This window comes from Equus caballus, chromosome 23 (genome assembly GCF_041296265.1).
Source record: "Equus caballus isolate H_3958 breed thoroughbred chromosome 23, TB-T2T, whole genome shotgun sequence".
Lineage (NCBI taxonomy): Eukaryota > Metazoa > Chordata > Mammalia > Perissodactyla > Equidae > Equus > Equus caballus.
In genome coordinates this window covers 37783708-37810717 of record NC_091706.1, presented here as the reverse complement: position 1 = coordinate 37810717, position 27010 = coordinate 37783708, and the positions used below count along the sequence as shown (strand labels likewise).

Sequence of the window (27010 nt, the reverse complement as noted above, 5' to 3'; positions counted from 1 at the left end):
AAGTTAAGTTGGAAAATAAAACCCACATGTGATGAAAACAATGGAAATTATCACTAGCTTCCAAATCAACAGATTCGTTTCCTGATCCATCACCCCCCAACAATGTATCTTAGGAGACCCAGAGAGACGCCAGCTCCCATCTGCTTTAATTATTTTATGATGCATTTCAGAAAGAGATTTGAGATTTCTAAGAATTAGAAAGATGGTCCAGCCAGAAAGTTTTTAAAACCCCGGCGGTGGGCTTTTTGCCCGCAGCTCTCCGTCTGCCCGAGGAACAGTGCCTGTTTGCACCACACTGATCGTGGCTGCTGGGTTTTAATTGGCATGGAACACGCAAAGTAAATGGCACAGACAGAGCGTCTCTGAGAGCTGAGGTTGTATGCAACAAATAGAGAGCAGTTTTCAACCTCAGTCACTGCCAGGTAGAGAGTATCTTTGCCCTTGGGGTTTTCTCTTTCACCTACTTGGCGAGGATTCTAGAACAGCTAGCTTAGTAGTATCCAACCCTGGTTGCACATTAGAGTCACCTGTCGAGCTTTGGAAGCAAACAAGCAGTACGGCTAAACCGCTAGATCAAAGAAATCGCAACTGGAGGGATGCAGTCCAGACATCAGCAATTTTTAAAAGCTTCCCAGGAGATTCTAAAGATGGACCAGGGGGTGTCCTTCTGGGCTCTCTGGGAAATTCTCTGTCTGTCTCTCTCTGTCTCTGTCCCTCTTGTCCCCTCCCTTCTCCCCCTCTCCCTCCTCCTTCCCGCTAATAAAAACTTTTGTGACAATGACTTATTTCCCCAAGAATATTTCCACTCTCCTAAATACTGGAAAGCTTGTTTAAACTTGCAGTGTTCTGTTTCCGAGCATTTTCTAGGATTGTAGGAGCCTTGTTTTCAGTATGGATACTTATAAAATGACATGCGGCACTGTTCAGCTTTACCTGTTGGCCAGCCAGGCTGCAGCCCTTGGTGGAAGAAGGTTAGAAAACAAGTAATCAAGCCAGAGAAACTGAGGCTGATGACTTTTCATTTCTCCGTTATCCTCATTGGCAACCATGCCCACACATAGGGTTATTAAGGACACCAAGTCCCCAATTCATTCATTAAAGATAGATAGGTAGGTAGATAGATAATTTTTAGTCCTAACAATATGCCAGGTCAGTGCTAAGTATATACTGATGAATAAGAAAATACTTTTGCTTTTAAATGTGTAAAACTTAAATATTTAACGTAACACAAGGTTTTAAAATTTTAAATGGGAATATTTGAGCTAAGTCTTAAAAGATTGAGTGGGAATTAACAGGGCAGAAGGGGGCAAGGGGCGTTCTAGATAGAAAGGAAAACAAGTAAAGACTAAGAGGTGAGAGATAGTACAGGCCCTTCAGGATCTGTCAGCTGCTCAGTGGGGCTTGCGTTTCACTTGCAGGTTGAGGACTGGCTGTTGACATAACATGATTAGGCCTCCCAAGAGGGCATTTGAAGCTTTGATTTCTGATTTAGAGCCTTACTCTGACTGGTCCTTCCATCAAAATCTAACTGCACCATACATTTTTTTAATGTTTATTCTGTGCTGTTGTTTTTTTCTCTCCTCCCTGCAGGTTGGTGGGTGTGGGGTTGGGGGAGGGTGGAGGCTGATGAATCTGATTCAGAGGCCATACAACACACACACACACACACCCTTCTTAGGGACGCCTCTTTTCAAGCTCAGGATAAAGGCTTTCAGTCTCTCATGATGGGTCCCCAAGACTTTCTGGAGTTGGGCCTGGGAATTTGAATTTTTAACAAGCTCCCCCAAGTAATCCCGCAGCACAGTCAGACTGGGAACCACTACCCTAGTCCTCAGTGCTGGTCCGAGAAGGTGAAGTTCAGAGAATTTTAGCCAACACTTATATAGTAGTAACAAAATGTCAAAGACTGCTGAAAGTGCTTGTATTAACTCATTTAACCCTTACTATAACCCTAAAAAGTGAGCTTCTAATTATTCTTATTTTAGAGATAAGGAAACTGAGGCACAGAGGTCAAATGATTTGCCCAAGGCACACAGCTAGTCCATGGCAGAGCTTGAATAATGCTACTCTTAATCCACATCCTAGACCTCCCCTCTAAATAGATAGTCAAGACCATTAGCCAAGCTGACCTGGAGTACCTGCTGTGCTCCATGCCTGGTCTGACATGCAGCAGGTACATAAAGGTAAGACATGCCAGAGGTGTGCTGGTAAATGTTTTACTTCTGGCTCATGGAGGAGATACAGCGTGATCCGTAGTGTTTGCCAGTTTCTGTGGTCCAGATGTCCGTGACCCCGGGATTGGGAAGAAATATGCACAATGCACTCTGACAAGCCAGCTCCACTTCACCACTGGACACAGCCCTCACTCACTTGTGACTCTCTGCCTCGTGTCGGCCACTGCAGCAAATGCCATCCTGAAGGTGCAGGCCGGTGGCTACAGAAGAGCAGACAAGGGAAATCTATTTCCTAAAACTACAGGCATATAGAGAGGCTTTGGAGATCTAAAGTCACACTCTGGGATGGGATAATGAGAAGGCAGAGGAATTGGGTTTCAGGACGTGGACAGCGTGTCACAGAGCAGGCAGCCATGTTGGGACATCAGGTCAAGAGTGGGAGCCCAAAGAGCTTCCTATCTCCAAATATCCTTCTGAGTAATCTACCCACAAGTAATTTCCTTCACTCAACTGCTTCCCCCCTCCCCTCTCCCCTCCCCAGGTCAAGTACAGGTCTGAAGATTCTCTAGAGAGAATTTCCTCCTCTGCCACTCCCTGTAGACCAGTTGCCCTTCGTATATTCTCGCACTCGCTCCAGGGCTAACATAGAGGACCTGTGAGGCAGCCTCGCAGCACGTCACAGCTGTGAGGGACTTGGGAACTCAGGTGCAGGACAAGATAATGGTGATTCTTTGTGCTGTCTACTTCAGGTACCAGCAGTGCTTCTACGGGGTCAACCTGTCCAGTCTCCGGGGTGCTGCAGTGGAGGAATACTTCAGACAGCCCATAGTAGTAAGTGTGTTCTCTTTACAGTCTCTCTCCCCTTGTGTTTATCTATTGATTCACTCACTCACTCGCTCACTCATGCACCTGGCATGCATTGTGCTGCCAGGCTCTGTGCTAAGCCATTATGGAAGAGAAGAAAGAGCTCCTTCGAGCACTATGTGTTCAGGTCTTCCAGCTCTGATCTCCCAATCAATTAAGAAATTTCTCAGAGAATGATATTGTTGAAAGCAAGGAGATTTTCTAACTGCCTTTCAATAAGTAACTTCTAATTCTCCCACTGCCCTGACCTGCCCCATGCATATACTCAGCCCTCATAATTGGTAAATAATCCATATCCTGCCATTGATTCTACTGGCCCAAGGCATAATAGAAGAGGAAGTTTTGTATAATAAATAGCTTAGAACAGGAGCTTTGCTGTCAAACATATTTCAGTTTCACTTGTGGCCCCATCTAGCTCTGTAACCATGGACAACTTTAAGTTTGCATTCTCTGAAACTTGTTCAGTTGTAAGTAGAAGAAAACCTAACTCAAACTGGCTTAAGCTAAAATGGAATTACTGCCCCTCAAAAATTGCAAAGCCTGGAGATAGAGCTTGTTTCATGGACCTGTTGCAAGAGTTCAGACAATGTCACCACGATCTGATTTTTCTATTCTCATCACTTGTCTCTGTTTTCTCTGATTTAACTCTGTTGCTAGACAAGATCTCCCCTCATGGTAGCAAGACGGCTGCAGAAGCTCCAGCCTTGGAGTCTTACAACTCCAAGTTCCACAAGAGAGCCTGTCTTTTCCCAATAACTTAGGCAAAACTCAAGAATTTGTTTAGATAGAGCCTGATTGTCCACCTGAGTCATGTGCCATCTGTGAACCAATGATTGTCTTCAGGGAAAAAGTAATGCTCTGATTGGCCAAAATGGAGTCACCTGCCATACTTAGAGCTGAGCATGGACTAAGTTTCTATGGAACTTCTTGGAATGTAGAGAAGAGGTAAATTCTGGATGATTAAAAAAACACCAAATGCCTACTCCCAAGCTATTGTGAGGATTAAATGATATAACCTAGCAAAGCACTCAGCATGTAGTGAAGCACAGAGTGCTTAGTGCTTGACATATAGTAAGCACTAAATAACATTAGCTTTTTATTATTCATATTATTCTCTTTAAGCGCATACCTTCTATCTTGTAACTCTTACAGACTTAAAATTTCAGGAGGAAAGCTAAACTGCAATCCTGCTTGAGTTCAGTTTATCCTAACAGAAAGATAACATCTTTGTGCTTTCTTTTTCCCAAGGACACATTTGACATTCGGATTTTGATGGCTCGGACAGTCAAGTACACAGTAAACTTTATGGATGCAGAAGAAGCAGATCTCCACAGGTTTGTACAAATCAGTGTCACTCTTGGTTGTTAAAATCTTCTCTCCACCTCTCCCCTCCCCAGAACTTCAGTGCAGAGTTTTCTGGCTCACTCAGAGCAGAGATTTGGGGTGTGAATCTCACGCAGGAATGGTGCATCCATACTAGTTTCATGTATTGCAAAATGAGGATAATGATGGCTCCTTCATAGGATTGTTTTAAGAATTGAATGATAAAAATGAAAGAGTAATAGCTTGTATTTATATAGCCAGGCAGTGTTCTGAGCCCTTTACAGGCAGTGACTCATTTAATCCTCACAACAACCCATGCAAATGATACTAGTGTTATCCCCATTTTACCAATGACAATTATGAGGCAGAGTGGAGCAATGAGTTGCAAAAGGTCACAGAAGTACTAAGTGTCTTAGAGCCAGGATTGGAACCATTCCATGGGCTCCAGAGTCTGGGCTTTTTAACCCCTCCCCCAGGCAGTGCCCATAATACTGACAAGAAAAGCTACCACTTGTGAAGTGCTTCCTGCATACCAGGTACTGTGCTAAGAGTTTTGCAGGCACTGGCTCCTTTTCAAAGAGGTCACTCAATAAATGTTAATTTTTGCCCCCTTTCCCTCCAGGTGAAGAGCCTCTGAAATGAGGACTCATTTCTCAGATGGTGATGTGAATCCTCTTTGGGTGACTTTTCACAAGTATTTTACCCTTTTTCTTCTTTCTTCTGAGATCAATATTCATAATTTTTCTCTGGGTAAGAAATTTAAGACCCAGTCAGGTTGTAATCTGCCTGGACTCGTGAGGAAGCAAGGGTCAGACTTTAGAAGGGGCAGCTGGCTCACTCAAACCATCAGCCATCTTGAGATCACGATGGACAAAGGGTACTGTGTCCATCAGCATAGGCTAGAACATGCTGCGTTAACAAGAGGAAACCTCAGTGGCTTCTGATAACTTGGGTGTCTTACTCTCCTACTCTATTAATCCATTGTGCACCAGTTTTAGCTCTGCATCACCCACCCCAGCAATCAGGCTGGTGCAGCAGCCTCTATCTGGTCTGTCTATTCCTCAGTGATAATTTTGGTTGCTAAGGAAAGAGAAGGTGTGTGGCAAAGTATGTATTGGCAATAAAATCTCCTGCCTGGAATGACACAACTCACCTCTGTTTGCATTTACTTGGTCAAACCATATCACGTGACAGTGCCTGAGCTCCAGTGAGTAGATAAATGCAATCCTACTGTTTGCTTGGGGCGAGAGAATGGGTGTTTGGGAACAACTCTAATAACTACCACAAGCCTGGACAAAATTGACTTTCATTGGCTTTATTTGCTGCCCTGGGCTACCTCCTGAGTCCCAGGGAATTTTTTGAAAATTGTGTCTATGTTAGCTTTCCAGAGATGTCATCCATTCTTTTGTGCATTGATTTAGCGAATGTTGATTGAGAACCTCCTATGATGCCAGGTACTATGCTGGTACAAAAAGTCGTTTTGTAAAGTCTACCCTTGAGGAGCTCGTAGTCCATTGAGGGAAATGCAAAAAATGGGAAGAATAATTACAATGCAGTACCAACAAATTCAAAGTGACAAGTACAATGGAAAACTCTCGAAATGCTCTGACTGCTGCAGGGTAGAAGAAGTTAGGCCTTTGGGGGCATCATCAGTGCAAATATACAACCTCCTTTGCAAATCTCTAGAGCAGTCCCTACAATAAGTCTCCTTGGAGTGACATGGCCCCAGCGATGGACCAATAATGTCCTCTTTTAATTGTGAAACACTTTAAAGTTTGCAAAGCACTCTCATATACATTTTTCCCCATTTGACCTGCACAGAACCTTGTGAGGGAAGCAAGAGAGATTTTTGCCACCCTTCAACAAATGAGGAAACTGAGGTTCAGAGAATTTCAGTGACTTTCCAAGCTTCCCCAGATAGTTCAGGTCCAGCATCTAGATTTTGTTATATCTTTTCCAACGTTCTTTCTATTCACACTTATTCTGCATCTGGCATAAACCATAGCCACTTCTGCGTGACTCTGCCTGGTGCCTGGTGAGAAGTTAAATTGCCTCCCGGAAAAATAAATGAACTATGACAGTGACTTCCTGAGCCTCATGTTCCCCCTTGTGGTGCTCTTCACTTTTTGGAAGGCTGAACGGCCTTTCCCTCCTGCACAGCTGCGCAGGGGAGCTGCCACAGCCCATGTTTTGGCTTCTCTGGGGATGGTTGTCCCCTGTGTCCTGGCTCGTCCTGCTCTTCAGTAATTGAACCCAGCTCCGGAGGCTGCACTCGCTCTGTGGCGTTCTGGGTCGCTGCGGCACGGTGGTGTGGCCCTTGCGGAGTTTTGTCAAGAAGCACCATTCTCAAATGCACGGTGTCACCCAAGCATCCATCACCCACAGAGAGAACCTTGCTGCCAAAGCAAAAGCGCTTAAGAGAAAAAGAAAATATTCTGTGAATGTTCCCACTGTTCTCACAAATGTGTCTAGGATGCCTGTCAACAAAAAGATGATTCCAAGCGTTTCTCCTTTCTTTCTCTCTTTTTATTTCCTTGCAGAGTAGAAATCCCCTTTGTGTTTCAGATGGCACAGTCTGGCCTCGTCCACGGCCTGGCCTTCTGGTTTGACGTGGCCTTTGTTGGATCTCTGTATGTATCATCCCCCTTCTCTGTCTGCTCTATCCCAGGCTATCCTCTGCTGTTCGTAATCCTAACTTTAGAGATTTTAACAATTAATTTCCACAACAATAATACTTGTTTCTTCAGTTTTCAAGAAAATAAGCACTGATGTTAATGTTGCTTCTAGATTTTAGGATGAAGTGAAAATGAGATGGTTTTCCATAACGTCGTATCAAGTCTGACCAAAATACTGTGGAACCTCTTAAGCCAATTGGATTGGGATTTGCAGGCGTGAAAGAGGGCACAGAGGGTCTTTATCGACCCTCTTGTTCTTTTCCAGGATAGGCAGGGGGCCCCCAAACCCCTGCTTTGGCTTCCATCACACCTGGTTATAGAACCTCTTGTGTCTAGATAATACCTTGAATCATACTTTCCCCTCTGTGCTTCGCAGCCTTCAGTTTCACAGTCTAGAATCCTTTAAGATCAAGCTGTCATGTGTTACTAATATGAATTGCAACATTAGGTAGATTCTCCCTGTGTGAACTCATTTTCCCCCTACTGCAAAGATTTCAAAGTTGCAGGGAAAAGAGGAGAGAGACCACCTACAAGTCAGCTTGGTGTCCCTTGTAAGGGCTGTACCACTCCCACGACCCCCACATCTCTGCTGTCCTCCTGACTTCCCTGCTCCCTGGCATTCTCCTGTGTCCCACTAGCAAAGGGAGTTGATCTGGATCACGTGATGAGGCAAAGGGAAAACTTTTCTAGTACGCTCTCCTCCACTCCTTATAAAAACATCCAGGCTCATCATTGCACCTGCTGAGAAAGAAGTGCCTGTGGGTCTCTGATAAAGCTCAAGGGGCTTGGGGGGCTCAGGGGTGGAGGGGATCCCTGGAAGCTTTGTCTGGGCTGACAGTCAGAGAGAGCACAAATGAGGTGCAGGTCATTCCTATTCCGCATAGCGTATTTGTTCAAAGAATCTGCACTTTCCTCCGGTAATATCCCAAGGACGTGAACTTGTTTCTGCAGGGCTAAGGGAGATAAACTTGAAGTGGCCTGCTTCAAGTGGGAAATTTCTTTGAAGTTAAATGCTTTATCTTAAAAGTTGTAGAAAATTTGTATTCTACTCCATAATATAGCTGAGTATATTTTGATATAAAAGTGGTTTATATTACCTAGTACTTAAATTATGTAAAATTTCCCCCCAAAATCTTCAAGTCAGAATTAACCCTCTAGGAATTCGCCCTATCCTTGATGGACACCTTACTCCCTACAAGCCAACAACCACCGCCTAACCCCCAGGACAGGTGACCTCGGCATTCAAAGCACAGCAAGACGTTCTCACTTCTTCATAGGAAATGAAGAACCTCAACTTAGACACGCCCTCTGCTCCCCCCCCCCCACCCCAATGCAGGACGTCCAAGCTAGAAGGACAGTAGAGGCCGTCTGCTCCAGTAGTTTCCTTGCTTCCAGAAGCCTGGTCAGGACCCCTGAACAGATTGTCCTGAGACAGTAATAGGCCAACTCCAGCCTACTCCCCCTGCCTGACTTTTCAAACAAATCAATTCCCACTTTAAATCTGTTACCTTTTGTGCTTCTGATGAGCTTTGACTCAGAAATACGTGTTGACAGAGTGGCCAAGTCCATGGGTTTGAAGCCTGAATCTCCAGTCATCCTCTGTGTGACATTGAGCAAGTCCTTTAACCTTTCTGGGCTTACTTCATAGGGTTGTTGTATAGACTTAATGGACTAATATACATAAAGCTGTTAGTATAGTACCCAGCACATCATAACCGCTCAATAAATTGAGCTGTCATCTTCAAAGGGTTCCATGAGTTAAAAACAATGAAACCGCTTATCAACCTAAGTGCCCAGTCCAATTTATTCATATGGGCCTGGAACATAACTGGCTTTTGACTCTCTTCTTGCCCCACAGGGTAACAGTTTGGCTGTCAACAGCCCCAACGGAGCCTCTGACTCACTGGTATCAGGTGCGGTGCCTTCTTCAGACCCCTCTCTTTGCCAAGGAAGGAGAGACCCTCTCGGGGAAAGTGCTGTTTGTAGCCAATAAACGGTAAGCAGGACAGTGCTTACTGGGCCCTGAGGGATGGAAGCAGGAGGCAGCTGGCAGGCCCTGGGAACTTCAGCACCTAGGAATGGACAGCGGGCTTTACAGAGGCCTGGCTGAGCTTGCACAGGTCAGAGCCTGCAGGACCAATGTCACCCTTGCACTGAGGGTGGCAAGAAAGAGAAGCTTCAGATAACTCAAGGGCAGCCTTCTCCACCTGACCACGGAGGAAGGAAGGAAATGCATCAGCTCCTGGGAGCACTGGCCACAGGCTTGAGTTATCAAGCGCTTTAAATCCTATGGCAGCTTCCTGGCCGTACCTAGATCTGTCTAGCCACACACTCCCAAATTTAGCACAATAAAATCGATGCATACTGCAGGGGGAAAAGCACTGTATGGGTGGGGTACGGTGTCAGGCAGGACTGGTTGCTGGTAATGGATTTCACGAGGTCTCTACAGCGATTATTTTGATTTATCTCATTTTTTAAATGCTCTATTTTCTTTCATCTTGTTGGAGCTTCTCCTGGGTGACTTAGAGGAGAAAGGAGTAGCAGAGTGCTTCAAGGACTCTCAGGACATTCAGGGTGCTCAGAGGTCATCTCAGTCAACTTTTTTCCCTCCCTACCTCCCACCCTTCCTGGGGTCTGTGCTTGAACACTCCAGTGACAGAGAGCTCACCACCTCACAAATCAACCCTTCCATTTTTAAAGTCATTATTTCTTTAATGACAAAAAGTTAACATGCTTACATAGAAATTCAAAACCACAAAAGTGTCTAGAATTTACCCACACTCCCACCCCTCACCCCACTCCCCAGATGTGACCCATTGGTCCATATCTTTTGGGTGATTTTCTGTGCATTTACCAACAAATAACATCATTGTGGGGTATTTTGTTGTTGTTTTACAAGAAGATTACACTAGCAGTCTTCAACTTAAATTTTCACTTAGTAATAAGTCCTGGATCTGTACAAATAGATCTGCTTTGTTCTTTTTAATAGATGCATAGTCAAGAGCATGGATATACTATAACGTCTTTTTATTTTTGAGGAAGATTAGCCCTGACATAACATCTGTCACCAATCCTTCTCTTTTTGCTGAGGAAGACTTGCCCTGAGCTAACATCCGTGCCCATCTTCCTCTACTTTATATGTGGGACGCCTGCCACAGCATGGTTTGACAAGCGTTGTGTAGGTCAACACCCGGGATCCAGACTGTCCAACCCTGGGCTGCCGGAGCGGAACATGTAAACTTAACTGCTGCACCACTGGGCCGGCCCCTATAATGTCTTTTTAAAAACCCCTGATTGACTGATATTTAGGTTGCTTCCAAGTCTTTTTTCCATTGCAAAAAATTCTGCAATACACATCCTTGAACATATAGCTTTCATGGTGACATGAATATTTCCAAAAGAGTTACCTAGAAATGGAAATGCCAGATCAAAAGGTGTGTACATGTTACAGTGTGATAGATGGCACCTTTCTCAATGGTTGCGCCAGTTTCTACCCACCCCAGCAATCAATGAGCATGCTCATTTCTCCACATCTTTCCCTAAACTGGATGTTATCAGTCTCCATGGTTTTGCCAATCTTATAGACCCAAAAATAATTTTTAAAAGTTGCAGCCGGTTATTTTTGTTTGTATTTCTTTAATTATTGATAAGATTAAGTAACTTTTCATATGATCTTGGGCTATTAATGTCTTCTTCTTGAGACATCTCAAACTATTAGAAAGTTATTGTCATTGTTGATCCTGTAACTTACTTCCTGTAAATTCTGCTCATTGATTTTAGTCGTGTTTCTGAATTCAAAAGAAATAGGTCTGTTCCAACCTCCAAATGACAGTGCAAACATTTGGAGAGTTCTACCTAATAACCTCCCTGTCTCCTGGTCTTCAGGGTAACATCCTCCACTCCTCCCTCCTTTAAGAGTGATTTTGAAGTAGTTTGAAATTCTAAGTGCTCTCCTCCAGAAATGGGTTATAAATGTTCCCTTTAAAATATTTCTCCAAAACTAACTGTGTTCTGATAAGTGCTGGGTCCAGAGCAACAGTGACCACTGCTGTTTTGAGTAGCATACTTATAATAATGTAATTAAAGTTTAAATTAAGTTTGGGGGACATTTTACTTGAGTGTTTAGTCAATTAAAACCAAAAAGTGTATTTTCACATGATCTGGTTTTAAGTCATATTTCTCCCTTTTCCTAGTGAGCAGCTAATTGTTGTGGGCTTTGGTTCCACTCTTTGTATTTATCCCACTCATGCATTTATCATGCTGGTTTAGATCCTTACTAGAGCCAATGGATTATTTAATTTATTTTTGAAAGTTATTTTGTGTAGCATATTAGTGATTCCTACCATTATGTATTGCTTGCAAATTTAAGAGGAACATTTTTTTTTAAGATTGGCACCTGAGCTAACAACTGTTGCCAGTCTTCTTTTTTTTTCTTTCTGCTTTTTCTCCCCAAAGTACCCCTAGTACATAGTTGCATATTCTAGTTGTGGGTCCCTCTAGTTGTGGCATGTGGGACGCCTCCTCAACATGGCCTGACGAGTGGTGCCATGTCCGCACCCAGGATCTGAACCAGCGAAACCCTGGGCCGCCACAGCTGAGTGCGAGAACTTAACCACTCAGCCACAGGGCCGGCCCAATAGGCAAATTTTTATTTTGAAATTGTTAAGCGGAAAGAGGCCAAGGATGTAATCTCCCCTTCAAAATTTGCATAGCCTGATCTACACCCTTTGAATTCCATAATGGAAATAGCTGAGAATCAGCTCACCTCTACCCCAGCCCACATTCCTTCATCCAGGCCAGAAGGAAATAGGAGAAAACCTTTATGTAATGTGATCTCCAGATGAGCTTAACTGCTGGCTTCACCCCCATAGCCTGGCCCAATAATCGTGTCGAAAGAGGAAATGACACTTTGGTCATAGCTCTCACTTTTTAGTAAAACTGTGCTAGATCTCTAGTTATTACAAGTTTCTGTCTCCTTAAAGGGTTATTTAATTTTTTAATAGATAATATAGTTATGCCATTCACAATAAAAAGCTTTACAATATAAAATCTTCCTTTTAGTGCTGGACCCCATTCATGCCCCTCCTCTTCGATCATGTAGCCCCTGTTGCTGTTTCTTGCATATTCTCTCAGAGTTTCTTTTGTGTGTGTGTGTTTGGGTTTTTTAGGGTTTTCTTGAGGAAGATTAGCCCTGAGCTAATATCTGCTGCCAATCCTCCTCTTTTTGCTGAGGAAGACTGGCCCTGAGCTAACATCCATGCCCATCTTCCTCTACTTTATATGTGGGACGCCTGCCACAGCATGGCCTGACAAGCAGTGCCATGTCTGCACCTGGGATCTGAACTGGCGAACCCTGGGCCGCCAAAGCAGAACGTGTGAACTGAACCGCTGCACCACCGGGCCGGCCCCCCATTACTTTTTTCTATTTCTATTTCTTGGGTTCCTGGTCTCTGAAATGTGCTAAGTGAGGAGGGATCCACCATGCACTTCAGAGAAGAAGTGCAAAGAGGGGCAATTGAGCTAGTGGCAGTGCATGTCAGAAAGTGCTCGCAAAAATACACTACCTGAGGGTGAGGAGCATTTTCTGAAATGCAAAAGTTTTTTTCCTTGTTTGTAACATCTTGTTCAGGACTTGGGGTGAACAAGGCTATTGGGCAGAAATGCTCTTGGAACTGGAACATGCAGAACCACCTAAAGAATCACGAGAGGAGCCACATTTGCAGGAAGCAGTGGCACTCTGTGGCAGCACAGGAGAGAGAGCGTGAGTTATATTTTGGGGTATCCTAGGGTGTAATTATTAGGTGAGTGAATTTAAATCATCTTATTCTTCCATTACTTTCTTCTATTTCTGTTTCTTGGGTTTCATCCTTATCAGGCGTATTTGTCTACCCTCCTCTCCTTCCCCTAATAGGTAAGAAGGAAGCAAACCATTTACCTCACATACCTACCTCATGACTCCCAGGCCTCCTACAGCTCTCTGCACCTTTATTATGGCACCAATGTTGTATTGCTGTTATTTGCCTGTATATGAGCTTCCCCCAAAGCGGGCCTGAGTCCTTTTCCATGGTGTGTCCCTCCTCACTTATACATTTCAGAGACTGGGCAGTGTTGGGGAGTGACTGACTGAACGAAGGAGTCATAAGCTGATGATCTCCCGATTATTAGGAACTTAGTCTGGCACAGTTGAAAGAAGACACTAGGATATCACAGGCCTGCAATACTTTGCAGGAGGAAGAAAGGGTGGGAGGGAAGAAGGAAGTTCTTTGTCTTCGTAGACCAGCAGCTTTGGGTAGCGGAGGGAGAGCAGGTTTTGGAGTCTGATGAATCCTAGTTCTGTCCGGTCTCTTCTCCATCCTGGTTGGTACTCGAGTGATCTTGGGCATGTTCATGAATCTCGCTAGCACCCGAGTTTCCCCACCTCATCATCTGTAAAGTAGAATTTACAGTAATTTTCTCACTAGGCTTTTGTAAATATTAAAGGAGAGAACATAGTATAGTCATGAAGACATAGTGGGTCCACAGTAAATCTTAGTTCCATTGCCTCTTCCCTTATTTTCTTTCTTACTTTCATTGTATCTCATCAGATATTTTGTTTGAAAATTAGTTTTCCTTGGAATTTTCTGCAAACTTCAACGTTTCCTGAACATGAGTGTTTTCGTGCTATTTTTTCAGTAAGATACAACATCTCTGTTCTGCCCTGGATATGATCTTCTCCTCCTTTATTGTCAAATATTCTTTTACACTCTGACCTCCTGGGAGAACTCCTTCTGCAACCACACAGGTGTGACAATGACTGCCCTTTTCTTCCCCGCCAGGACCATTTATGATTGTATTGTTAGCATTTTATTTTTGACAGCCTCCCATCATTCTTGAGCTGTCATTCATTTTATTGCTCTGGACAATAAAATAGGACTTATCTTTTTTATGAACTTTATGAAATTTTTATCCCTAGAGTTCACAGACATGGTCTCCAAAGTTTTTTGATCATGTGCACCTATGAGTAAAAACACTTTAGGTATGTGCACCCAAATATACTAATATTTCTCTTTTAATTCTGTGAATATACGACAGCAATAATAGAAAGCACAAAACTAAGTGCTGTCTCTATAGATAGATACGTATGTATATCTATATATATACACACACGCACAGACATGTCTCTGTGTATATATACATATATAGAAATTCATAGCGTGTGTATTTTATAAGACACAAAAATAGAAATAAAAAGAATCAATAGAAAAAATAAATATAGGCTGATTGTTGGCTGTAGCTCAGCCACTTATCCTGTGCCAAAATGACTTGAAATATAATTTTAAATTTTTTGAATCCCTATGAAGGCCTGTTCTACCCAGGTTTGCCAGAGAACTTGGTTTGCAGAGAATCTGATGAGCTTTGTGGTTTATAAAACCAGAGAAAATGCTGACCAAAGCATTAAAGCTTTGGAAGCTTCCAGTGCTGCTCCTAATGGTGGTCATTAAACTGCTCTACCTTGGCCCTCACCTAAGATGAACCCCTCCCCAGCTATGTCTTCAGATAGCTGCATCCAAAGGAATTATAAGGAGAAACTATTGTGCACGATGAGGACCAGGGGAGTAAGAGTATGTGCTGGTGCAGCTTTAAGTGACATTTCTTCGTTCTGTGCGTTACTCAGTCTTCTAGCTCTGACCCATGTGTCCATCTCATGGTTGGTATTTCCTCAGTGACGTTGTACCACATTATTTAAGGTGTAATCAGAGTCTTACTGAACCATCCCACCTTAGCCAAACCTAAGGAACTAGTGGACACAAGAGGTATCTTAACTCTTAGCTGGTGATTAGAATCCAGCATTTACCTAGTGGATTCACTAGTGATGTATTTGGTAAACAACTGTATTAGTTTCCTAGGGTCGTTGGAACAAATTACCACAAACCAAATGGCTTAAAACAACAAAAATTGATTCTCTCACAATTCTGGAGGCTAGAAGTGTGAAATTAAGGTGTCAGCAGGGCCACTCTCCCTCTGAAGGCTCCAGGGAAGAAGCTTCCTTTCGTCTTTCAGCTTCCGATGTGTCTGGCAATCCTTGGTGTTTCTTGAGCTGCATCACTCAGTCTCTGCCTCTGTCTTCACTTCGCCTTCTTCCCTGTGTGTCTCTCTGTGTGTCCTCTCCTCTTCTTATAAGGACACCAGTCATTGGATTTGGGGCCCACTTCAACCTGGTATGACCTCGTTAAACTTCATTACATGTGCGAAGACCCTATTTCCTAAGAAGACCACATTCCCAGGTATCAGCGTTGGGACTTAAGCATATATTTTGGCAGGAGACAATTCTATGCATTATAACAACTAATTGAAAAAATTTAAAATAATGGTTCAGTATTTTCTTCCACACTCCAGTGTATCATCCCACATCCTCTCTGGGGCACGCTCAAACCTCTTTGAAGAACACTGGTCTAGAGTCCACGCTTGCTGAGGTTCTCATTCCTTCTTTTACCTATCAGTAGATGACTTGGGCCATTTTTCCCCAACCTTCCTGCTACTTCTGCTTCTCCATCCCACTCCTCCTTGATGGTCAACACTAAGCATATCCCACTATTGCATCTTCTTTTCTCTAAGATGAAATTATCATGAATTACCACATTCTCCAGAAAGACATGTCCTGCATATGTTGTTCCCAAGTTTCCAATATCTTCCCGAATATTACAAAAGATATGTTGGTATACTAAGTAATGATTTTGTATTCAATCCTTGAACTAAGGTACGTCCCCACTCGCATCGCCTGCTCTGTCTCTGTAAGATTTAAAATGACTACGTCTGGCAAAGAACTAGTTTTTTGGGTTTTTTTTTTAAAATACGCATTGCCAAATAACTGGTTCAAAAGGGTTACTAGTTACTTAGGGTCCTGTAGACACAGTCTTGGAAGATTGTCCATTATTGGTTGCTTTATAAACACTGCACATTAATTATTGGGTTTGGAATTGGCCTTCTGGGTACCTTGGCACTAGCATAACACCACTCCTGGGAAAGAAAAGTGCATTATTTTCTTGCAATTTTAGGTAGGGAACATTCTTTCTTGGTTAGATGAGTCACTATCAAATCAATGAATCTAGCTGTCCCCCCGCCACCTCATCCCTTAACCCCTCCCCCACTCACCAATCCCCCCTACACACAGATGGAAGGACTTTGAGAACAAATTTCCACTTTTAACTGACCAAACTGAGCCATGACATGACATGACATGACATGAAGCTCTTTCTTCCTCCCATTAGGGAAGGTAGGATTTTGATGATGGGTGAAGAGGAGGAGTGGGTTGTGAAAAGTGAGTATAAAGTGACAGTGTTATCAAATCTAGTATTCTGAAAAGGAGCCTAGCTGAAGATCCCACAGTAAGAACTTCCTGATTGTTCTTCCCAACCATACCAGGCACCACTCAGTTCTCAGTTGTGACAAATCGCACTCACACGTGCACCATAAACACACACATTTGCACATACCTCAGAGTACTCAATTTCTGCTTTAAGTTCTGTATTAATTACTTCAAATATTGTTAAGACAGTGTCTTTCATTTGGTAAAATGTGTAGGTGTGTCCCTCCCTGACTTATTTACCAGGTTGACCTCAGCTTTTCTATGATTCCACCACCGGTTGCACCTCTCCTAGGGAGCTCATTGTCTCCATGTCTAGTTCTCGTCGAATCTCCCTTCAAATATCACAAGTTCAGTGAACTACTGGATGTGAGTATCATGGAAGAAACATTTTACAACAACAAAAAAATTCTGAGTCAATTAGACGAGTTGAAATAGGATCAAAGGACATAATTGATTTTTTTTTTTATGTGTGGCTAGGTTTTCCTCATATTTTGTTTGGCTCTAGTAAAATCTAGAAATCAAGTCACTGGTTTCACAGGATCTGACATTTGTATTTACACCCACCCAGGTCTCTATGGGTAATGACAGGGTGGGAATGGGAGTGGAGGAATTTATATCACTCACCAACTTCTGGAATTTAAAAAAGAAACATAGTAATCAAGGAAATTAAAATTAAAATAATCAATAATAGTTTAACTCCTAACATTTAAATATGAAAGACTAGAAAAAGTGTAATGAAATAAGCACTTTAAGGGCCAACTCTGTGGCCGAGTGGTGAAGTTCACACGCTCCGCTTCGGTGGCCCAGGGTTGCTGGTTCGGATCCTGGGCACAGACATGGCACCGCTCATCAGGCCATGCTGAGGTGGTGTCCCACATAGCACAACCAGAGACACTCACAATTAGAATATACAACTATGTACTGGGGTGTTTTGGGGAGAAGAAGAAGAAGAAAAAAAAAGGAAGATGATTGGCAACAGATGGTAGCTCAGGTGCCAATCTTAAAAAAAAAAAAGAAATTAGCACTTTCATACTTTGTAGGTGAGGAAGTAATTTGGTACATTTTCTGGAAGACATTTTAGCAATAAGTGCTGGGAACTTTAAATATGTCTGTGTGCTTTAGCCTGGTGAGTCTGCCTCTAAGAATTTATTCCAAGGAAATAGTCATAGATAAGACATAAAGATGTGTTACAAGAATGTCCTTTGCAGCAGAATTTCTGTCATAAAACTAGAGTTTTGTTACTATAATAATATGATATTATAAAAATATAAATATTTAACTGCGGGGAATTTGTAAATAAACTGTGCTATACCCATATAATGCTTTTAAAAAATACATTGTCAAGAATTACAGGATAAATGCTTGCTAGTGTTAAAATAAGGTGATATGAAGGAATATTTAAGCAACGTTTTGCTAAAAATTTACATTTATAAATACACAGAGGGAAAAATACATAGAAGTAAAACACTTTTATAATGTTAGCTGGAAGAATCTTTGTCTAAAGATATTAGGGCTTCTTTTCTTTGTTTTTCCTTATTTTTCAGTTTTTCTACAGTCAATATGTAACATTTGTATAATTGGAAGAAATACATATCTTCTTGAGAATGACTAATAAAAACCCTATAAACATAGCTCCTTTAGATGAGTCATCTAGGAGATGTCATATTACTTGTTCTTATCAGCCAGTTCTTCTCACTGTAATTGCATGAGCCTTCATCTTAACATCCATCACATTTGTTAGCTGTTTCACGTCAGTTTGCGATTTTAGCTTAGCCAATCCTTCCGTGGTTAAGATTGTTTTAGTGCATCAATGGTGACCCATAAAGTGTCTCTGTTACTTAAAGCCATTTCTGTCATTGATATTGGTAAAGCTTTTTCTTTTCCAAAAAAAAATCACTTTGACCGATTAGATGTACCACTACCTTTGTAATTTTTGGAACAAGAAATTATAGCTATTGAATTCTTCCAAAAAATAAACAAGACCTTCCATTGCCTCTACTGATATTAATAGCATCCACATGAACATATATAAACACACATGAACATATAAAAGCTGCAAAACCTACTGGTAAAACCCTCATGAACTGGGTACGTGTAGAAGAGGCCCTAAATGGATGTGAATAGCTAACCCACCTTGTGAGATGAGGTGTTATTTTTTTTCTGCCACACAGACAGAGTTATGACATTCAGATCGTGGCGCTGGTCAACCAGACGGGCTTCAGATCTGGGAACATCCTCGATTTAAAGAATCCTTTCTTTCGGTAAGAAATGCTCTCATCCATTTCACACTATGTTTATAAAATCTCAATTCACCGTACGACCAAGTGAAGAAGTTCAAAATAATTCCATCTTTCCTAAGAGGAGCAAAAGCATCCACTCTTCTTCACTAAGGAGATTTGGATCCCGATATGGAGTTGAACGTTTTATGTTCCATTAAACAGAATTCAATATATAACAATCTGATCCTGAAACAGACCACTGGAGAGTCCTACAAAGTGAATTCTCCTTCCAGCTGGGCAATACGAGCTGTGTGACCTCAGGCAAAGTCACTTTCCTTTTGGCATTCGGTTTTCTCATCTGCAAAATGTGGAGTTTAAAGATGATCTCCTTTGACCTACACTCACTAAGGGGTGACTTGCTGTGGCAGTTATTCCAATACATCTAAAAGAGGAGTCCATTTAAAGGACATTTTTTGAGACCATGTAAGTCAGGACGTGCCTCTCTTTAGAATCTATGCAGATTTTATCTGATACAAAGGACTTGCCACAATGAGATGGATACAACAAACGTTTCTGGAAAAACTCCCCATCTTTACACCTATTGAATAGAGCCAATTAAAAATCCACACATGAAATCAGCCACACAAATAAAACCCCTGGACACTGTCGCTCTTAACTTCCTTATTACAAAGAGATTTTTCCCTCATGTTATAATGTCTCCCCAAGGCTTTTATCAAAGCATCGTGTCCCTGTGGTATTGAAAAGCTTGAAGAGAAGAGGAAACTCAGGAAACCACACCAAGAATTCTTTGGCAGAGATGAGAAAAAGAAATTTTGACCTTGAAGCAGGGGAGGAGAAAAACAGACAAGGCTGCAGTTGTGTATGTTGTGTGCAAGTTGTCACACATGCTATGGATCTTTGAAACCTATTGTCAATTAGGGATATGGATCACATCTTTAATTCTGACGGAGGAGGGGATCCTCGCTCCCACCCCTCTGCACCATCCTGCCATGTAAAGCAAAGGGCATAGGTTTGGGCCTCAGAGAGAACAGGCTGACTGCTCACTAGTACTATTTAACCTGCCTGGGCCTCAGTTTTCTCATCTGTAAAATGGGATAAACAACACACACCTCACTGGGAGATTGCCAGGATGTCCATAACATGTTCCAGTATTTAATAGTTCACATAATTGATGCTCAATAAATGAAACTTTCCTTTCTTCTTCCCTTTCTTCCTGTTCTCTGCTGTCCAACTCTTTCAATAAGTAAATAGATGATGATTTGTAGTTCATTCCAAACAGAATCATTTGGATTTTGGAAAAGAAAATGAATTTTTGTAAGGTTTTAGAAAACCCACCTTTTGAATGCAAGAACCATGTAAACTCGTAACTCTTGAGTCCCACTTCCACTTCATCTTAAAGAACAGGGTTTTAACCAGAAAACCACCCGGAGAGGGCCTTGGCCTTGACCAGCCCCTGCTTTGCATGAAGGCACAAACACATCGCCCACAAGGTCAGAGCGAGAGCTTGTCAAAGTCTGCTGATGCTCCAGATAGCCAGAGCCGTGTCAAAACAGGCTGTTGAGCGAGGGCCAGGTGCCTTTGCGTTTCCCTTTTCCTCTCACTCAACAGCTGGTCTGACTGACATAGGTAACTAAGCAGATGAGGGTGCTTAAAAAGTGACTCTCCCGGGAATCCCAGATCTTAATTATATTTCTTTACCATCCCTCTCCTGATGTCTCAGCCTCAGTATCCTCAGTAGAGATGTGGACTAAATGACAGAATCTTTGGAGTGTACTTAAAACGGTAGATGCTCAAATAAATGTTCAACAGTGGTCACACCTTTCTCCTGGTCCCCCACATTCAACTTCAATTTGCCATTGCAGCAATTGAGAAGCACAAGGATGTGTGTGTGTGTGTGTGTATTGGGGAGAACCAAAATAGATGGCATTACCCAGAGGAATTATTGGTAATTTAGCACCAAAATAAATAACTTTCTCTCCATTTACTTTTTATTCTACCCATTTTTGGGGCCCAATAGACCCTACTAACACGCAAAAGCAAAAGAGCATGTTTGTTTTTCCGCTGATCCCTGACAGCATCTGAGCATCAGTGGCATGCTAAAAACACCTCAAGATCAACAACTTACTTACTAAAAACATGAACACCCACCATTACACATGATTTGAAAGTTTCTCTTTTTCCTTGTTGGGGGGGCGGGGCGGGTAACTTTATTTTGACTATTAATTATTTTAAAGTAATTTGAAAATAAAAGAAGAGCTAACAGCTGTTGATAAAAGTAAGCAAGGGGACAAAACGATTTCATCAGCAAGGGAAAGCACTCAGGTAAACTCGTTCTGCATCATTTGTCTCCCACACAGAGTGCATCGTGCTCCCTGCGCCGTGGAAACGCAGCGGTGAGCAGGGCCGGTGAAGTCCCTGCCACCATGGAGCTCGCGTTGTATTGAGAGAGAGGTGGGCATTAAGTAGCTCACTGCCTAAGTAGTTGTGTCTTCATAACTGCAATAAGTGTCATGAAGGAGAGGCAGAGGGGGCGAAGAGAGCATTGGTTGGGAGACCTAGAGCCGTTAATCCTTAAAACCACCACCAATGGAACCCAAGACCCCGTAGAACCTGTGGTACATTGTTACGAAGTGTCTCTTTTAAAGGAAAGCTGGGGCTCAAAGCCTCCTTTTGAAACTTGGTCTTAATCAAGTGTGTCCTCCTCTGAGAAGCCTTCCAGGCTTAGACGCCTTCCCAACGTCACTCGAAGAGCCCTGTGCAGCACCACTTTTAGGGCACCTGGATAACTCTGTCTCAAGTATTGTTTTATTTGTCTGCTACCCCTCATACCTGGAGCACAAGATCTTGTCTACTGCCATTCGTAACACGGTGTTATACAGTAGGTGCTAGATAATTGTTTGATGAATGACTGAATGAATGTGGCCCCATGGAGCTCCTGATGAGTCTGAAAGAGCTGAGCTTGTGATCAAAATGCCGTGGTCTGGCACCGGCCCGTGGCGCAGCGGTTAAGTTCACACGTTCCGCTTCTCGGTGGCCCAGTTCCGCCTGTTCGGATCCCGGGTGTGGACATGGCACCGCTTGGCAAAAGCCATGCTGTGGTAGGCGTCCCATGTATAAAGTAGAGGAATATGGGCATGGATGGTTAGCTCAGGGCCAGTCCTCCTCAGAAAAAAGAGGAGGATTGGCAATAGTTAGCTCAGGGCTAATCTTCCTCAAAAAAAAAAAAAAAAAAATGCGGTGGTCTATACAGCATTTATTCTTCCGTGCTAGCACATGAACCAAGCCTGTATTTTACTCACAGCTTCTCACTAAACAATTTGATCCTTCTTCCTCCAAAATAATAACTCCCATTGATTTCCTCAACTTAAATATTGCTTTCTTTCCTGCTTTTTTCCAACCAATTTGTTAAGCAGCTATGGTGTGCCAGGCACTCTTCTCGGTGCTGGGGTATCACAGAGAATGAAATAGGCACAAGCTCCCTGGTTTCATGGATCTAGAAAATCTCACGGTTTGGTGTCTCCCGAGAGACATTAAAAAGGTAAACAAGTAGATAACTTCAGACAGTGGTAAGTTTTCCGGAAAAGATAAACAGAGTAAAAGCTACCTGATTTCAAGACTTACTAGAAAGCTACAGTGATCAAACAGAGCGGTACTGATGAAAGGATGGCATGTAAATGAGTGGGATGGAACAGAGGCCAGAAACAGACCCAAACTTACATGGTCAGTTGATTTTTGACAAAGTTGCAAAGCCAGTTCAGTGGAGAAGTGATAGTCTTTCACAAGTGGGGCTGCAATGATTGGACTTACAAGTATGCAATAAGAAAAATGAACTTCCATCCATATTTCATACCACCTATAAAAATTAACTCAACGGCGGGGCTGGCCCCGTGGCCGAGTGGTTAAGTTCGCGCGCTCCGCTGCAGGCGGCCCAGTGTTTCGTTGGTTCGAATCCTGGGCGCGGACATGGCACTGCTCATCAGACCACGCTGAGGCAGCGTCCCACATGCCACAACTAGAAGAACCCACAACGAAGAATATACAACTATGTACCGGGGGGCTTTGGGGAGAAAAAGGAAATAATAAAGTCTTAAAAAAAAAAAAAAATTAACTCAACGGGGATCCTAGATTGAAATTTAAAACCTAAAAATATAAAAGTTTTAGAAGAAAGTCTCTGTGACCTTGAGTCAGACAAAGATTTCTTAGATATGACACCAGAAACACAATTCATGAAAAGAGAAGGCTAAATATATTTATCAAAATTAAAGACTTATGATCATTGAAAGACATCAAGAGAAAGAAAAGATAAATCACAAGCTTGGTGAAAATATTCGTAAATCATATATCTGGAAAAAAACCAAACTAGTATCTAGAATATAAAAAGAATTTGTGACATAATACTCTCAAAAAAAGCCCAATAACAAGAAAACAATGATTCTTTTTAAAGGGCAAAGGATTTGACCAGACACTTCATCAAAGAAGATAGAATAGCAAAAAGGCTCATGAAAAGGTGTTCAGCATCATTAGTCCTTAAGGAAATGCAAATTAAAACCATAACGACATTCCACTCCATACCTACCTGAGTGGCTTAAGTGAAATTTCTGCAGTACCAAGTGCTGATGAAGTTGTGGAGCTTCTAGAACTCTCCTTCACTGCTGGTAGGAGTACAAAATGGTACAGCCACTTTGGAAAGCAGTGTGACAGTTTCTTATATGACCCAGCAATTCCACTCCTCGGTCTTCATACAAGTGCAACGAAAACTATATGTGAATGTTTATTGCAACTTTATTTGGGATCACCCAAAACTGAAAACAGCTAGAATGTCTTTCAAGTGGAGAATGAATAAACAAACAGTGGTCCATCCATACAATGGAATGATTTTCAGCAACGAAAAGGAATGAAGTACTGATAGGTGTAATCATACAGAGGAGTCTCAAATACATTAAGTGAAAGAAGCCAAACTCAGAAGGCTACATACTATATGATTGCATTTGGATGACATTTTGGAAAAGGCAACACTATAGATACAGAAAACAGAGCAGAGCTGGGGTTGGGGAAGGGTTAGCTATTAAGGGGTATGGGGACACTTTTCAGGGCAATGGAACTTTTCTGTGTCTTGATTGTTGTGGTGGCAGTGCGTGGCTGTATGCGTTTGTCAAAACCCACGGAACTGTACACTAAAAAGGGTAAATTTTACTGTGTGTAAAAAATTTTTTCAATTACATAAAAACTTACCAAAAAAGCAGAAAACAGACAGAGTGATATGCCAGACAGTGGTGAGGCCAGCGACTGGAGGTGGATGTTGTTTATGTGGAGTGGTCTGGGAGGCCTCACAGAAGAGGGGGCAGCTGAGTGGAGACTTAAATGTCAGGAAAGAACCAGCATGGGCGAATGTTCCAGCAGAGCCTTCTGTAGGAGAACAGTGGGGCCTATTGACTAGCAAGAAGAGAGAAATAAGTCGATGCTTGGCCTTCGCTACAAACCTATAAAGAAGAAAAAGTTCTTTCAGTGAACAAAATCTGGATCATCATCTCAGATCTGCATTTAGGCTGTGCATAATCAAACTTACTAAATATAGTGGGTAAATATAGATCTGAGGCTGCCCATAAAAACTCCAGGCAAGGGCATGGGAGTGGGAGGGGAGTTAGGGGAGGGGTTGAGGAGGGCGGGAGAGGCCGTGAAGGCAAAACTGGCTTGCCCGTAGCTTTGGACCTGGGCAGAACTTAATTGCTTCACTGTCATAGAGTCACCTTCTCTGTTCTAGGTTTGCTTAGAAGATAGTCACAAGCGAATCAATAAGTAAAATGAAGGCCTGAGACGTCCCTCGACATCCAAGTTCATATTTCACGTTCCAAATATGCATTCTAAATTTGACAAGGATGTTTGGGTTTATTTAACTCCTTTTTTTCCTGCTAACTCTAAAATGTGCGTTTTATTAACAAATCCATTTCTTGGTGCTTCTTAGACCAGCTCTTTCCAGCTTTCCGCATGTAGCTGAGAAACAATGTTTTTGTTGTTTTAATTTTTATTATTATTTTAGTAAAGCCAACAGCATTGCTTTCATTTTTGAAGTATTTAAGAAAGAAATTTAACAAAACCCTACCTCACATTTGTATGTATGCACATGTAGGACATGACATAGGAGCATGTGAAGAGTGAGCTATTTGCAATTTTACTCTGACTGCTTTCACAAATATTTTCAACAAATCAACAGCTAGTTCGTGGCTCAGCAATGTGTTAAAGAATTTTTGCCTTATTCATGTAACAGAATAATATGATGTCAGGAATATTCTTCATTGGCAATATTTGATGACTCTGTATGCCGTTAAGAAAATAAAGATGGAACTTTTATCAGTTCTCTTAGGTTTACAATAAAAATGTACAGTGTGTGATACCAAAGAGGCTTCTCCTTTACTTTAAGACATGGGTTATTTGTCACCCATCAAATGGTGATGAAAAATAGTCTTTCCGAAGAACAGATTTTCCCCTGGCCCAAACACCCTTATAAAAATGGATGTCACATCAGCAGGACAATCTAATGAAGCCCAACAGGCACCCCGCTCACTCTGCCGGGGGGCTGGAACAAACAGCAACTACATATTCTCATCAGTCAGTCAGTCACCCGCAGCTTTCAGCTTTCCACTCTGGTGCTTTCGCTCACTCTGGCCACTCAGTTTGAAATAGTCTTCTCGTTCTATCCATTCCAACAATCTTACTCACTTACATCAGGGCAAGGCTCCGTTCCAATGCACCCTCCCCAGCATGGCTCGCCGAGCACCTTCCATACTCGCTAGCAGTGACTTTCCCACCTTTGACCTATGTTCTCTCCCACTCCTTATCTAGTCCTTTCTTACAGCATTTTATCACTTCATACCCTAAAAACGCATATAGTTTTCTCTTCTGTTAACTAAGTTCTTTGTGAATTAGCCCTGAGTCTGATTTTTAAAAAATTTCCTGCTGTGCCTAACAGTATACCTAATGTATCGAAGGTACTTAGTAAATGTACATTGATTAAATAAATAAGTTTATCCTGAAGTTAAGAATAATTGAAATTATGGAATAAGGCCTGACAATGTTCTAATTGCCTTTCAAGCCTGGTAGTTAGAAACTGTGTCAACCCTGGATTGCAGAAACACAATATGGCTGCTGCCATCGCCTCCACCCACATCCAGGGCAGCCATTCATAATCAATACCAGCACGCTTTCCCGCCAAACCCTGACAGGGCCTCACAGTCCTTCTCAGCCCGACACTTGAGGAAGCCATTATCAGTCTATAGCAGTGGGAACAAGAAAAGAAACCCATGACTTTTAAGCATTCAAAAAATGATACTTCTCAATCTTTGAACAATCCCAAAGATGTGTAATATTTATGAATTTGTAATTTTGCTGAAGCAGAAAATTGATACAGATATACACTATAAGGTGGGTCTGGGGAAGTGAGTGTCTTTTTGTCAGTCACTCAGAGAATGCATCTTCATGTAATTAATAACTCTCCTGATGTATTCCTTAAAAATTGTTTTTCATCCTCTTCACCTTATTTTTGGAAATTTAAGTAAGAGTTCATAGTAAATGTGGCTAAAAAATGACATAACGTCATGTAGGATAGAGTTTATTTTAGTGAAGGAATTTAGTAACTTGACTACTTATTCTAGTCCTGTATCTGTAGAATTAAGATTCAAAGGGGATTACTTACTGTTAGTTTACTTTGTTTAGTGGAGAAACTACATTACCATTGTATTTGCAAATTTGAAAGTGAACTCAAAGCGTGTCTCTGCAAATATCAAGAGTATATTCTGAATTCAGGGACCTTGGAATCTCAGTCTTTCCTGAAGCCACCCTGTCGTAATTACAGTAAGGCCAGAACCCCAGGAACGGATGTCAAGAGCCACTCTAGGTAGCCCAGCCTCCATCTTAGGATGCGCAGCCAGGACACACGTGGGACTTGGAAGCTGCACAGGCTGAGGAGGTCGGGGCATACCAGGACGTGCTGTAGAGGTTCACTTGTGCCTTTGACTGCCAGTAACACAAGACCCTGACTGAAAATACCTTGAACACTCAATTTATCATGTCACGTAACTGGAAGTCCAGAGGCAGAGTGGACTCCAGGATTGAGGACTCAGTGGCTCAGTGACTTCATCGAGGACTGAGGTCCCCCCTCCTTTTGCTCTTCCGTTCCCCCTTGCAGAGCAGCCCCCCTCAGAGGCAGAAGGTGACCGTGGAAGTTACAGGAGTCACATCCAGACACGCCAATGTCCAGAGTCATAAAAAGAGGACATCGCTTCTGGTAACTCCTCTTAAAAGAATGATAATCAACATTTGTATAATGCTTATGATGTGCCAGGCACTGTTCTAAGCGCTTTACAAATATTATCTAATTTTGATCCTTACAAC

General features: G+C 42.3%; 1 protein-coding gene across 2 annotated transcripts in view; it reads left to right on the top strand.

The window, feature by feature from the left end:
* LOC100058496 (histone-arginine methyltransferase CARM1) overlaps positions 1–25018 on the top strand; it is a 255612-nt gene extending 230594 nt beyond the window's left edge. The window contains exons 8-13 of one of the 2 annotated variants that reach the window (XM_023627281.2): positions 2924–3005; positions 4287–4372; positions 6902–6991; positions 8895–9032; positions 18554–18643; positions 24384–25018. In XM_023627281.2, the coding sequence (XP_023483049.1) occupies positions 2924–3005; positions 4287–4372; positions 6902–6991; positions 8895–9032; positions 18554–18643; positions 24384–24393 (496 nt within the window). In that variant the 3' untranslated portion in view covers positions 24394–25018. Of the gene's footprint in view, positions 1–2923; positions 3006–4286; positions 4373–6901; positions 6992–8894; positions 9033–18553; positions 18648–24383 lie in introns of those variants that run through there. The other variant, XM_023627282.2, reaches the window with a different exon arrangement.
* The last annotated feature ends 1992 nt before the right edge of the window (positions 25019–27010 follow it).